The 12,144-nt window shown below is 43.4% G+C and overlaps 1 protein-coding gene across 3 annotated transcripts in view; it reads left to right on the top strand.

Moving 5' to 3' along the window:
• Positions 1 to 12,144, top strand: part of POU6F2 (POU class 6 homeobox 2) — a 496,479-nt gene that overhangs the window by 448,394 nt on the left and 35,941 nt on the right. For all 3 annotated transcript variants that reach the window (XM_055347656.2, XM_063708481.1, XM_063708482.1), the window contains one exon: positions 8,418 to 8,624. In XM_055347656.2, coding sequence (XP_055203631.1) covers positions 8,418 to 8,624 — 207 coding nt within the window. The remainder of the gene's footprint in view (positions 1 to 8,417; positions 8,625 to 12,144) is intronic.

The following is a 12,144-nucleotide window of genomic DNA, read 5'->3' on the forward strand; positions in this document are numbered from 1 at the left end:
CAGATACTATGCTACATCTTAAAATTAAAAATTTGAGGAAAAACAAGCACACACACACAAAAAAAAACACAACACCTGCCTCCAGAGTGTGGAGTGTGCTAGATTCAGTTGTAGTATTATTGTAGTAGGAACTGTCAACTGTTCAGAATGGGGCCGAGGCTGCTAACTTTATTTTGCCAAAGGACCCGAGAAATATTCAAGTCCGATAAGAATGATCATTGTATCCACTGAGTTGACTCCTACCTGGAAGACGTGTCAATTCCCTGAGATGTGGACTTTCTTCTACGAGGTTTGCTGCTTATGGGCTGCATAACTAGGGTTCAGGCCATACACTATATGCAAATTATTCCCATAAAGCACTTTTGGAATTGGCATTATTCCTCCTGTCTTAACATCATTAAGATCTAATAGAATCTCTTCTCCCTGCTTCATCATTTGTAATTGGAAAACACAGGCAGACATACTAGATTTCTTCTTCTCCAATAACTACACAAACAAAAGACTGTTCAAGAGCGTGTTTGGGAGTTTGGTATTTAATTAAACATAATAGAGGAAATGAAGAGCCACAAAAGCACATCTTTGTTATACCTCGTAAATATTTCTGGTTACTAATGGGAATAACCTTGCTAACCTAACTGTCAATGACCATGTCAAAACTTCTCCTGACTCTTCTGACCTTTTTTTAGATATCATAACTACCCTGTTGGTAGGCATTGACTGTTCCTGTTATAAGTTTAAGGTTTCAAAATCTTCAGAGGAACTTCAGCAACTAATGCATTCGAATAGTATACATGTTTAAGTCAGCTGAAACTTCAACAATCAGTATTATAAATAGCAGCCGCTAGTTCTCAGAAATAAACCAAATTCATAGTTGATGGGAAAATATATTCTGCTCACAATTTAAAATGCTGTACCTATGCTAGCTTCTTAAATTATCTCTTCTCTCTTTTCCCTTGTCTCCTTCTTGCCTTCATTTCTCTTCTGTTTTTCAAGCATTCTTAGTTGACAAAGTCCTGATGCTCATTATGACTCATAAAATGTCTTTTCTGTGTATTATTGGCCTTAATATTTGAAAGCAAGGCAGCCCCTTTCAGCCTTCTCAATGGTGATGTTCCTCTGCCCTGGAACGAAAGCTCAGTGGCTTCTTGCTTCTTGACTTCTCTAGGCATCTCAGGTAACACAATCTTGTATAGCCACTTTAAATTGCAAATAAGATGTCCAGTTCCCTGACAACAGTCCCAACTGCAACCCTAACTTAAAACACCATTAGCAGCCCCAACTGGGGCTCCTTCCTGCTGCTTGCTGCTGTGGGAAAGGGTAGCCGGCCCCTCCTGCTCTCCCTGTTGGAATGGTTCCCATCCTGCTCCAGCTTGCTAGTGATGCTCTCGACCAGTCAGGTTGAGGTGAGGAAAGGAGAGACCAGCAGATAAGAATAGCAGAACGCTTCCTGCTCTCCCTGTTGGAATGGTTCCCATCCTGCTCCAGCTTGCTAGTGATGCTCTCGACCAGTCAGGTTGAGGTGAGGAAAGGAGAGACCAGCAGATAAGAATAGCAGAAGGCTTCCTGCTCTCTGGACCAGCCATTGGCTCAGGCCAACTCTTGGGGGCACTTTCATGAGTTCTTTTGAGGCCCAGCTGAGACCTTTCATTGTTATGGGCACCATGTTTTCTTCCAGCTGCCCCTTTCCTGCTCAGAGCTTGGTTTTCTCCAGATCTACTCTTCAAAGCCCTCTCTGGTGTTGTCCCAGTGGCCATTCCCCAAGGGGTCCTCTGGGACAGGATTTTAAATCATTCAGACCCATGATATTGAGCCCAGAGAAACACTCACACATCCTTACTCCTGCTATCATGGGAGAGTAGCTAGGGTCAATGGCAGGCAGTGATCTTTCTCACTCTCTTTGTGTCTCCCTCCCTCCTCTTCCTCCCTCTTCTTCTTCTCTCTCCCTCTCTCTCACCCTCCCTTTTTCTCTCTCCTCCCTCCTCAGCTCAAAAGCCATAGGCTCTCACCTTTTCATTCCTCAAGAATATTTCCCCCAAATTTGAGAGCACAATATTTATTCAGCCACTTTCATTATCCTTGAGGTAAGGAGAAAGCTCCCCATGCTCCACCTCTGGAAGTGAGTAAGACACAGATTTTTCAAAAATTCTGTGTCTATCCTCTTTGTCAAGGTCTGAGTTCTGGAACTGTCTAGCTGGTTTTCAGTAACCTCCTCTGTAAATCCAGCACATAGTCTAGTCCCTCCCCTGGAATGCAGCACCAGTTGGGTCTTGGTGCCCCCATGGAAACTTCCAACGTAGCATTCTATTATAAAACAGGGAAGATTAAATTATATTTCATAATAAGTTATTATCTTCTATTCATCATGGTAAACAATTTCCACTTTAAAAAATATAACATTCAGAAGAATTCAAAAGAGCTTTTGCAATTTAGTGTAAATGCCCAGGACTTACCACACAAGCATGTAAATAAAATTAAGCTATGAATGACCATTTATTATTCAACACTTATTTGGCTGGTAAACCACAGTGTTGAGTGCTTTGCATAGATTATCTTAGTTCTCACAGTAAACTTATGAAGTGGACATTACTATTCCTATTTTACAGGTGAGTAGACTGAGATCCTAAGAGGTAAAGTAATTCACCAATGATCTCCTACTAGTTAGTGGCAAAGCCTGGCCTTAAATCCAGCCAGTGGGGAATTTTTTTTCCCTTGGTACACATCTTAAACTCTATTAAGGAGAATTATCTTTAATGGCTTTTAAGAAGCTTTTAGGGGAGAGGATTGTTTTTATTATTGTTATTGCTGTTTAAATAACATCAGTTTTCACGCAAATTATTCCTCTCTTAGTGTGACAGAAAGTGCCATTTTAAGGATCCTGACACCTCCAAGTTCTTTACTCTTGTCTGTGAGTGTGTTTCTAAAGTTGATACCAAACAGTATCAAGAATGGACAGAATGATGCTAGCGTTAACAAAAATCTCTTGAGCAAAATGTGCTGAGATTGTACAAATATTTGGGAAAGAATTGTCTCTGCTGATGGACTGAAAGACCTGAGGAAGTCACCGATTTACAGCATTGATAGGTCTCCTTTTCTTATGTATATGGGCAACAAGATTACTTGTCAATTTGACATCTGCAATCACATTCTCCATAACAGAGTTTAACAACATATCATTGGCTATAACAATATGTGGCCTATTAGATGACTTGTCTGAATGCCTTGGGCTTCTGTGACAGAACCCTCAGACTGCTGCTGATGACATGAACCCATCAGCAGTGAAAACATTCAGGACACTTTGCCCACCATCAGTCATGATTCATCTCTATTGACTACCTCAACTAGACTGAGGCACAGGAGGGCAATGTAAAGATAACCTCATGACCCAAAGGTGCTCCAGAGCCCTGAATTGCTGGGGTTTGCTACAGCTGCAAGCTAATCTTCATTATGGCTTAAGTTATAATAGCTGCTGAATTAGTGATAGTCACATTTAGGCATAAGTCACTCAAGTTCTTATGGAAATGGGGATCTTTCAAATATGTGTGCTAGCAAAGACTACTATTTGAATGATTTTTTTTAGTTGCTCTTACAATATGAACTTTATTCCTCTTTTGTGACTTATGCTCTTAACTCATTTAAGGAAAGAGATAGATGGACATTCACAGCAACAATCAAGTAAGTCCTGTTTCAGAGAAGCCAGAACTGTTTTAGGTCACAAATTATTATTACAATGCTGGTATGGGCCTTGGCCTGGTTAAAGCATTTTTCAGAGATGAATCACCACTGGTGGAGAATCGGGGCAAAGACATAGAGGATCATTGCAAACAATGCCTGAGCTATTTGCTGTGAGATTTACAGGGCAATAACTTAACTGAAAAATTTCTAATGTTGCAACCTAGGCATAGAGTAGGCCATGCTTTTTGAATTGAAGCAAAAGTTAGTGAATCAAGCAAATCCTATGCTAAGGAGTCATTGAGGCATTTTGGTTCACACTTGGACACTACAGCAGCATCCTAGGTCTACAACTGATTTCCAGATCTGTAGTCCCTCATCACTTGAGTCCATTCTGTCCACACAGTGACATTCACATGGAATAGCCCCATTTCAGCACTCCCCTACACTCCCGTCAAAACTCACTCATCAAGTTCATGTCCTTTGTAGGGATGTGGATGAAGCTGGAAACCATCATTCTGAGCAAAGTATCGCAAGGACAGAAAACCAAACACCGCATGTTCTCGTCATAGGTGGGAATTGAACAATGAGAACACTTACACACAGGGTGGGGAACATCACACACCAGGGCCTGTCGTAGGGTGGGGGAAGAGGGGAGGGATAGCATTAGGAGATATACCTGATGTAAATGATGAGTTAATGGGTGCAGCACACCAACATGGCAGATGTATACAATGTTAGAAACCTGCACATTGTGCACGTGTACCCTAGAACTTAAAGTATAATAATAATAAAAAAAAACCTCACTCATCGGAACCCCTTGGCTGGATGGAATTTGACCCTCCCAAGCTAACCTGTCTCAACCTTTTCTTGCATCCAACTCCCCATCCCCCATGTTTCTCACCTTTAGGCTGATCTCTTGTTTAGAATGGTTTCTCTGCCTTCCCCAAATCGTACCCAATCTCCAGACCCTGCTTGGCCCCCATTTCTTCTGTGAAGGCCTCTTGGACCATCCCCACCTTTCTTCCTCGGAAGTGACTCATTCATTCCCAATAGTCTTTTGCACAGTCACCACGTGGGTATAGAGATTTTTCTCAAAGAGTACTTGCTAACTCATTTGGTGCTCATCATTTCCACCCTTGGATTGTTGAAATCTCTGCATTCAAGGTACCTGTCTTGCTTACCCCTCCCCTGCCCCCAGTTGCATCTTCTTGGCATCCTTCATGGCACCTGACACAGTGTTTATAGAGAGAAGCAGTATCAGGCTGCTCTGCAGGAATCCTCGGCATTTCAGGAGAACATAAATCTGTCTGGTACATTGAGTGGCTTGAACAGGAGTCACAGCCTAGTTGTCCGTGTGCTCAGTGGCAAATCCTTCCATCAGGACTTCTCCTAGCAGTAAATCTTAGCTTCTGGGAGCTGGAAAGTCAGACTCCAAAAGCATCCTCTTTCTACCTTTACTCTCAAATAAGAGATTCCCCTACAGCCTTGTCAAACCTCCATTTTCATTTCCTGATTTAGTTGAAACATATGTAGGTGCAAATACTTCCCTTGAATATCAAAAGGCCTTTAATTTAAAATATGATTTCCACAGGTGAAACGGACAACTTCTCATGAGTACAGAGTCTCAGATCTTTGCCATCTCAGCTCCCCCGGTTCCATTCTTGTGACCTCTGTGAAGTCAAAGTCCATGGAGGAGTTCTGATTAGATCTGTGGCCGTGCTAAGAGGAATCACAGCCAGCATAAGCGAAATAGGCACATCAGAGAATATTTAGATGACACAATGTGTGACCATCTTTACCCTTCAATGAATGGGAGCCAATTGAAACCAACATATTGTGATACATTTGGGAATATGATGAAATTCCCCATAATGCACTACTGAGTTTTTGACACGTTGAGATGGTGACCCCAATGCCCCTGAAAGGGGAACAAAAATAAGAAATGCATAGTGCCACCAAAGGCTTCCTGACTTTAGAACTGCTCCTGACCCCCCACTTCCACCTCCAAGGCAGACTCTCTTTGTTAAAGGCACCAATAGTCAGGTCATTACAGATTCCTCTGGCTCTGACACTACTGTTATCCTATCCTTGATAAGTGATGCTCAGGCCTAGAAAAGAAGAAAGGACAGGGTGGGGAGGAACATAGGCAGCGCCATGTTTTAGTAATGTGCTGGCACACTGTTGAAAGTGAGGTTGTGCTTAAGGAAGAGGCTGATGACTTGTTTGCATTTGCCTTTCTTCTTTCCACCCAGGAAGTAGGCAGAGTATTTCATAACTGCAGAGGCGAGCACAGGCTGTTGTCAATCTTCCCGGGACAGAACGCCTCTCTTCATCACAGTGTGTTCTGTAACTGTCATGTGCTGTGCTCACCCTGAACCATTCTCTCAGGCTACTTGCTCCCACTGGCTCTTAATCGCGCCAACATCCTGCCCCAAACAGGACCCACAGCCCTGCCCCGTAGATGCATCCAGCTTCCACAGGCTTTCAGCTCAGGCTGATAGGATGAAATGAGGCTGCAAAGGCCTAAGACACTGGGGAAGGCCAGAGTGGATGGGTCAGTGGCTGAGTTTTCATTGTGCATGTGTGGAAAGGGGAGTTATCCAACATAAGCTGAAGATGGGAGGCCTGTTCCTGGGCCTCTCTTACCTTGCCTGTGGGGTCACAGGAGCCAGCCTTTGAATCCTGGCTGTTTAATGCAAGACCACTCATCAATAAAGTACTTGCTGTGATCTATTGAGGTGGACGCCTCCTGACCTTGCCTGCACTGATGGGACGTGCTCATTGCTGATGCTGCGGGCCAGGCATTGCGGGCTTGCTCAGTGAGACTGCAGCCCTGCCACACTCCCTAGGGGACAGCTGACCACTCTCACAGTAATTACTTGACCTTTATTGGCCTTCATTGACAAATGCCATTGATACTTGATATCCGTACAGGTCCTCCATTAGTGCCATCCCACAGGGGCTTTTGTGGTGGAAGCAGTGGCCTAGGGATGAGGAGGCTTTCTCCAGCACGATCTGTCACTGAATGGCATGGTCTTGCAATTCTCCTGTGGTTCCAGCTGCATCTGGAGTCCCAGTGACAGCTGAGTCTAGAAACCACTCAGTCAAAAAACATTTACCGAGAAACTATGTTCAAAGCACTGCTCATGGTATTGTGCGGGTAGAAAGCAGTATCACTTACAAACCCAGCCCACCAGCAGCCTTTCATCTAGTGGGAAACTGCAAACAAGACACACAGTGTGTTTTCTAAGAGCTGGCACCCTCCAAGGTCCTCCATGCTGTGGGAGCTAGGGGGAAGGATGGAAAAGCGAGCACTTGGGGTCAGCCAGACCTGGACTGTAGCACCAGATTGTCACTTACAAACGCTTCTGTGAAGAGACTCAGCTGAGTTGCTTGGCCTCCCTGTGCCCCTGTGTCTTGTCTAGTAAGCAGAGGCATGACAAATATTACTTCACAGAGGTGTTGTAAGAATATAGAATGCAGAGGAATCATATGTGTAAAAACACTTCCTGAGATCTTATTACTGTGCCCTGGTGGCCCCCAGGCCAGGTCACCAGATTTCACCTCTGAGAGCCAGAGCCCTTGAAGGCAACCGGAAAGCAGAGCTAGGTAACCATCCTACCATGTGTGGAGGCAGAAAAGCATCCACACGGCCAGTGCCACGTCGCTTCTCAGGAGATGCCACCACAGTTGGAAATAGAGATCACGTTTTAGGTTTTTACAGATTACATCTGTCACTAACAGTGTGTCCCTAACAATATGGTCTCTATGTCCAGATTCTATGGACACCCAGTCTGTCCATTTGTTGTTTTTCTATTCATCGTGCCTTTCTCCTTGGCACAGTAATTGGATCTGGCCAGGCCCCTCCTGCGGTCAGTCCCCACGGTCCCTCGTTGAAGCCAGAAGCCACTGGATGCAGAGAAGAGCCTCCCCTGCCACCTGCCACAGAAGCCCCAAGCCCCTCACCTTTAGGCCCTGGCTTTAAAACACATTATTTAAAAGGCACTTTCTTTCTGATTTCAGTCCTCAGTAGTCATTTCACCTCTATTTTAAGAGTTTCAAAAGCTTGTTTATAATCTCAATTCTCTCAAGCCTTCAGAAAGCTTAGGTCCCTTGACAAATGTGCCACAGTCAGTAAGTGGCACAGCTGGGAATGGAATCCTGTCACTCTGTCTCCAGAGCCCAGACTCTCCACCACTGTGAACACCAGGATGTGTGAGGCCCCTAATCCTGCTGGGGGTATCGGGGAGCCCCTCCCCTGACATTGAGAGAGGAGCTGGATGTCGGTGGAGGGAAGGAGGCAGAGGAAAGAATGTCAGAGGATCCCCTAGTTCAGGAAGTGTGGAGCCCCCCGGGGTTGGGGGGTGGTGGGGATGCAGTCTTCCCAGGTGGAAGAGGGCCTTGAGTGCTGTGAGAAGCCCATCCTCCCTCTGGTTCTGAGAGAAAGCAGATGTCAGACCTGCCCTGGCAAAAACTGCATGTTTATACCTTAACAGATGCTTGATTTTATTTTTAAATAAGATGTTTCTCCCTTCCATCACATGAACTCAGTTCGTGTGTACTTATCTCTGCTTTAGATGCCTGCCCCTGCCACCTTCTTCCACCATGCCACCCTCCAGAGCTGCTTGCAGATTCTGAGTCGGCTCCCAGGGAGCATCCTAGAGAGACCAGGCACTGCATGGTCTTCAGTTGCATGCACAGACCCTTCACGGAGCCAGCTCCTCACCTTTGGGCCTCTCTTGCAGATTATCGGGACCATTCCACTGATGCCTAATCCGGGGCCATCGAGCCAAGCAGCAAGCGGCACTCAGGGCTTGCAAGTGCAGCCAATCACCCCCCAGCTCCTAACAAACGCCCAGGGCCAGATCATCGCCACAGTCATTGGGAACCAGATCCTGCCCGTGATCAACACCCAGGGCATCACGCTGTCACCCATCAAGCCCGGCCAGCAGGTAAATGTTCCAGGCCAAGGCAGCCATGGCACAGGACACTGTCCTTACCCAGTTTCTCCTCTTTGGTCTCAATCAATGAAAAGTAACTTTTACATTACAAAATATTTGATCTCACTCATCTGAACATATCGATACTTATAAAATGGCATGTAACTCTTTTTCATTCTTAATGAATATGGGTGATAACTAAATACCTCTTTAATATAAAAATAAGAATATATTAAATTACAAACAGAGAGAGTGCCCTAAAATTCAATAGGGATGTATTCTTATTAATCTGTGCTCAAGATACTTAATTTTCAGATTTTCAAAATGAGGTCAAAAAGAAACGAAGGACACTCATGCCTTAACTGTGAATGAAAAAATTATTAAATATTAAGAGATCCCAAGGTGCTGCTGCTGAAACCACTGCCTACAAATGAGGAAATGAAAAATAGGAAGTTCTGCTTGGTTGAATTTCACAAAACCATGATGATCCAGTTAATTTTTCCATTCAAATATCAATTGAGAGCTTCCTATGTGTTTGTGCTAGAGATTGGGTCCACAGCACAGAAAAAGGTGTGGTCCCTGACCTCATGGAGTGTCTGGTTAATTGGCTCCTTCAACAAACATTTTGTGATAACCTACTGTATAGCAGGCCCCTGATAAATGTGAAGAAACAGCAATAAAGGAGAGATGCTTTCTGATTTTAGGGAGCTCATCACCCTGTAGAGGACACAGATTTATAAGCAGAATCTGTTGTGCAGTAGAGCAGAGACTGTCCTGTGACAGGGCAGGTATCACCACAGAGTTGGAAGTGACCAACTCTGCCCGGAGAGTTTTTAGTCCTCCCAGAGATAATGGCTTGGGAATGGAGTCCGGACAGTTGGGTATGAGTTAACCAAGTAAACGAAGGGTTAACAACATTTCAAGCAGAGGGAACAGCAGGCACAAAGGCACGGAAATGGGAAAGAGGATGGAGTGTTGAGAAACAGGAGAAAGGCTCATGTGATTGGAGCGGAGAGGAGGCAGAGGACATTCATGGAAGGGCTCTATAAACAATCTAAAAAGGATGGACTTTTTCTCTGTGGGACCTTGAACACACTACATATCATCTTTGTGCCCCTGTTACCTCATTTGTAAAGTGGGGATACACCAGTAGCTACCTCACAGGGTGGTTATGAGGATTAAATGAGTTAATATATATATGAAGTGGTCAGAATAGTGCCTGGCATACAGTTAAGCACTAACATAGTCGTGATGATAGTGATGATGATGGTGATGGTGATGATGACGGTGATGGTGATGATGATGGTGATGATTTAATCTGCAGCCAAGCCCTGGAGATCTATGAGAGGTTTGTTTTTGGGGGTTTTTTTTTAACTTCTTCTAAAAAAAAAAGCAAAAACAAAAAACACACAAAAAAATGAGATTCATGTGCAGAACGTGCCGGTTTGTTACATAGGTATATGTGTGCCATGGTGGTTGCCGCATTTATTGACCCATCCTCTAAGTTCCCTCCTCACATCCCACCCCCTAACAGGCCCTGGTGTGTGTTGTTCCCCTCTCTGTGTCCATCTGTTCTCAATGTTCAACTCCCTGTTATGAGTGAGAACATGAGGTGTTTGGTTTTCTTTTCCTGTGTTAGTTTGCTGAGGATGATGGCTTCCAGCTTCATCCATATCCCTGCAAAGGACATGATCTCATTCCTTTTTACGGCAGCATAGTATTCCATGGTGTATATGTACCACATTTTCCTTATCCAGTCTATCATTGATGGGCATTTGGGTTGGTTCCATGTCTTTGGTATTATAAATAGTGCTGCAATAAATATACATGTGCATATGTCTTTACAGTAGAAAGATTTATATTCTTTTGGGTATATACCCAGTAATGGGATTGCGGGGTCAAATGATGTTCCAGGTTCTAGATCCTTGAGGAATTGCCATACTGTCTTCCACGATGGTTGAACTAATTTACATTCCCACCAACAGTGTAAACGTGTTCCTATTTCTCCACAGCCTCGTCAGCATCTATGGTTTCCTGACTTTTTAATAATCACCATTCTGATTGGCATGAGATGGTATCTCATTGAGGTTTTCATTTGCATTTCTCTGATGATCAGTGATGTTGAGCTTTTTTTCATATGTTTGTTGGCTGTGTAAATGTCTTCTTTTGAGAAGTCTGTTCATGTCCTTTGCCCACTTTTTCATGGGATTGTTTTTTTCTTGTAAATTTGTTTAAGTTCCTGGTAAATTCTGGATATTAGACCTTTGTCAGATGGATAGATTGCAAAAATTTTCTCCCATTCTGTAGGTTTCCTGTTCACTCTGATGCTAGTTTCTTTTGCTGTGCAGAAGCTCTTTAGTTTAATTAGATCTCGTTTGTCAATTTTGGCATTTCTTGCCATTGCTTTTGGCATTTTTGTCATGAAGTCTTTGCCCATGCCTATGTCCTGAATGGTATTGCCTAGGTTTTCTTCTAGGGTTTTTATGGTGTGGGGTTTTACATTTAAGTCTAATCCATCTTGAGTTAATTTTTATATAAGGTGTAAGGAAGGGGTCCAGTTTTAGTTTTCTGCATATGGCTAGCCACTTTTCCCAGCACCGTTTATTAAATAGGGAATCCTTTCCCCTTTGTTTTTGTCAGGTTTGTCCAAGATCAGATAGTTTTAGATGTGTGGTGTTATTTCTGAGGTCTCTATTGTGCTCCATTGGTCTATATATCTGTTTTGGTGCCAGTACCATGCTATTTTGGTTACTGTAGCCTTGTAGTATAGTTTGAAGTGAGGCGGAGTGATGCCTCCAGCTTTGTTCTTTTTGCTTAGGATTGTCTTGGCTATATGGGGTCTTCTTTGATTCCATATGAAATTTAAAATTGTTTTTTCTAATTCTGTGAAGAATGTCCGTGGTAGTTTGATGGGTATAGCATTGAATTTATAAATTACTCTGGGCAGTATGGCCACTTTCACAATATTGATTCTTCCTATCCAAAAGGATGGAATGTTTTTCCATTTGTGTCCTCTCTTATTTCATTGAGCAGTGGTTTGTAGTTCTCCTTGAAAAGGTCCTTCATATCCCCTGTTAGCTGTATTCCTAGGTATTTTATTCTCTTTGTAGTGATTGTGAATGGGAGTTCATTCATGATTTGGCTCTCTGCTTGTCTACTGTTTGTGTAAAAGAATGCTTGTAATTTTGCACATTGATTTTGTATCCTGAGACTTTGCTGAACTTGCTTATCAGTTTAAGGAGTTTTGGGGCCGAGATGATGGGGTTTTTTAAATATAAAATCATGTTGTCTGCAAGCAGAGACAATTTGACTTCCTCTTTTCCCATTTGAATACCCTTTATTTTCCTCTCTCGCCTGATTGCCCTGGCCAGAACTTCCAATACTATGTTGAATAGGAGTGGTGAGAGAGGGCATCCTTGTCTTGTACCAGTTTTCAAAGGGAATGCTTCCAGCTTTTGCCCATTCAATATGATATTGGCTGTGGGTTTGTCATAAATAGCTCTTACTATTTTGAGATATGTTCCATCAATAC

This window comes from Gorilla gorilla, chromosome 6 (assembly GCF_029281585.2).
Source record: "Gorilla gorilla gorilla isolate KB3781 chromosome 6, NHGRI_mGorGor1-v2.1_pri, whole genome shotgun sequence".
NCBI lineage: Eukaryota > Metazoa > Chordata > Mammalia > Primates > Hominidae > Gorilla > Gorilla gorilla.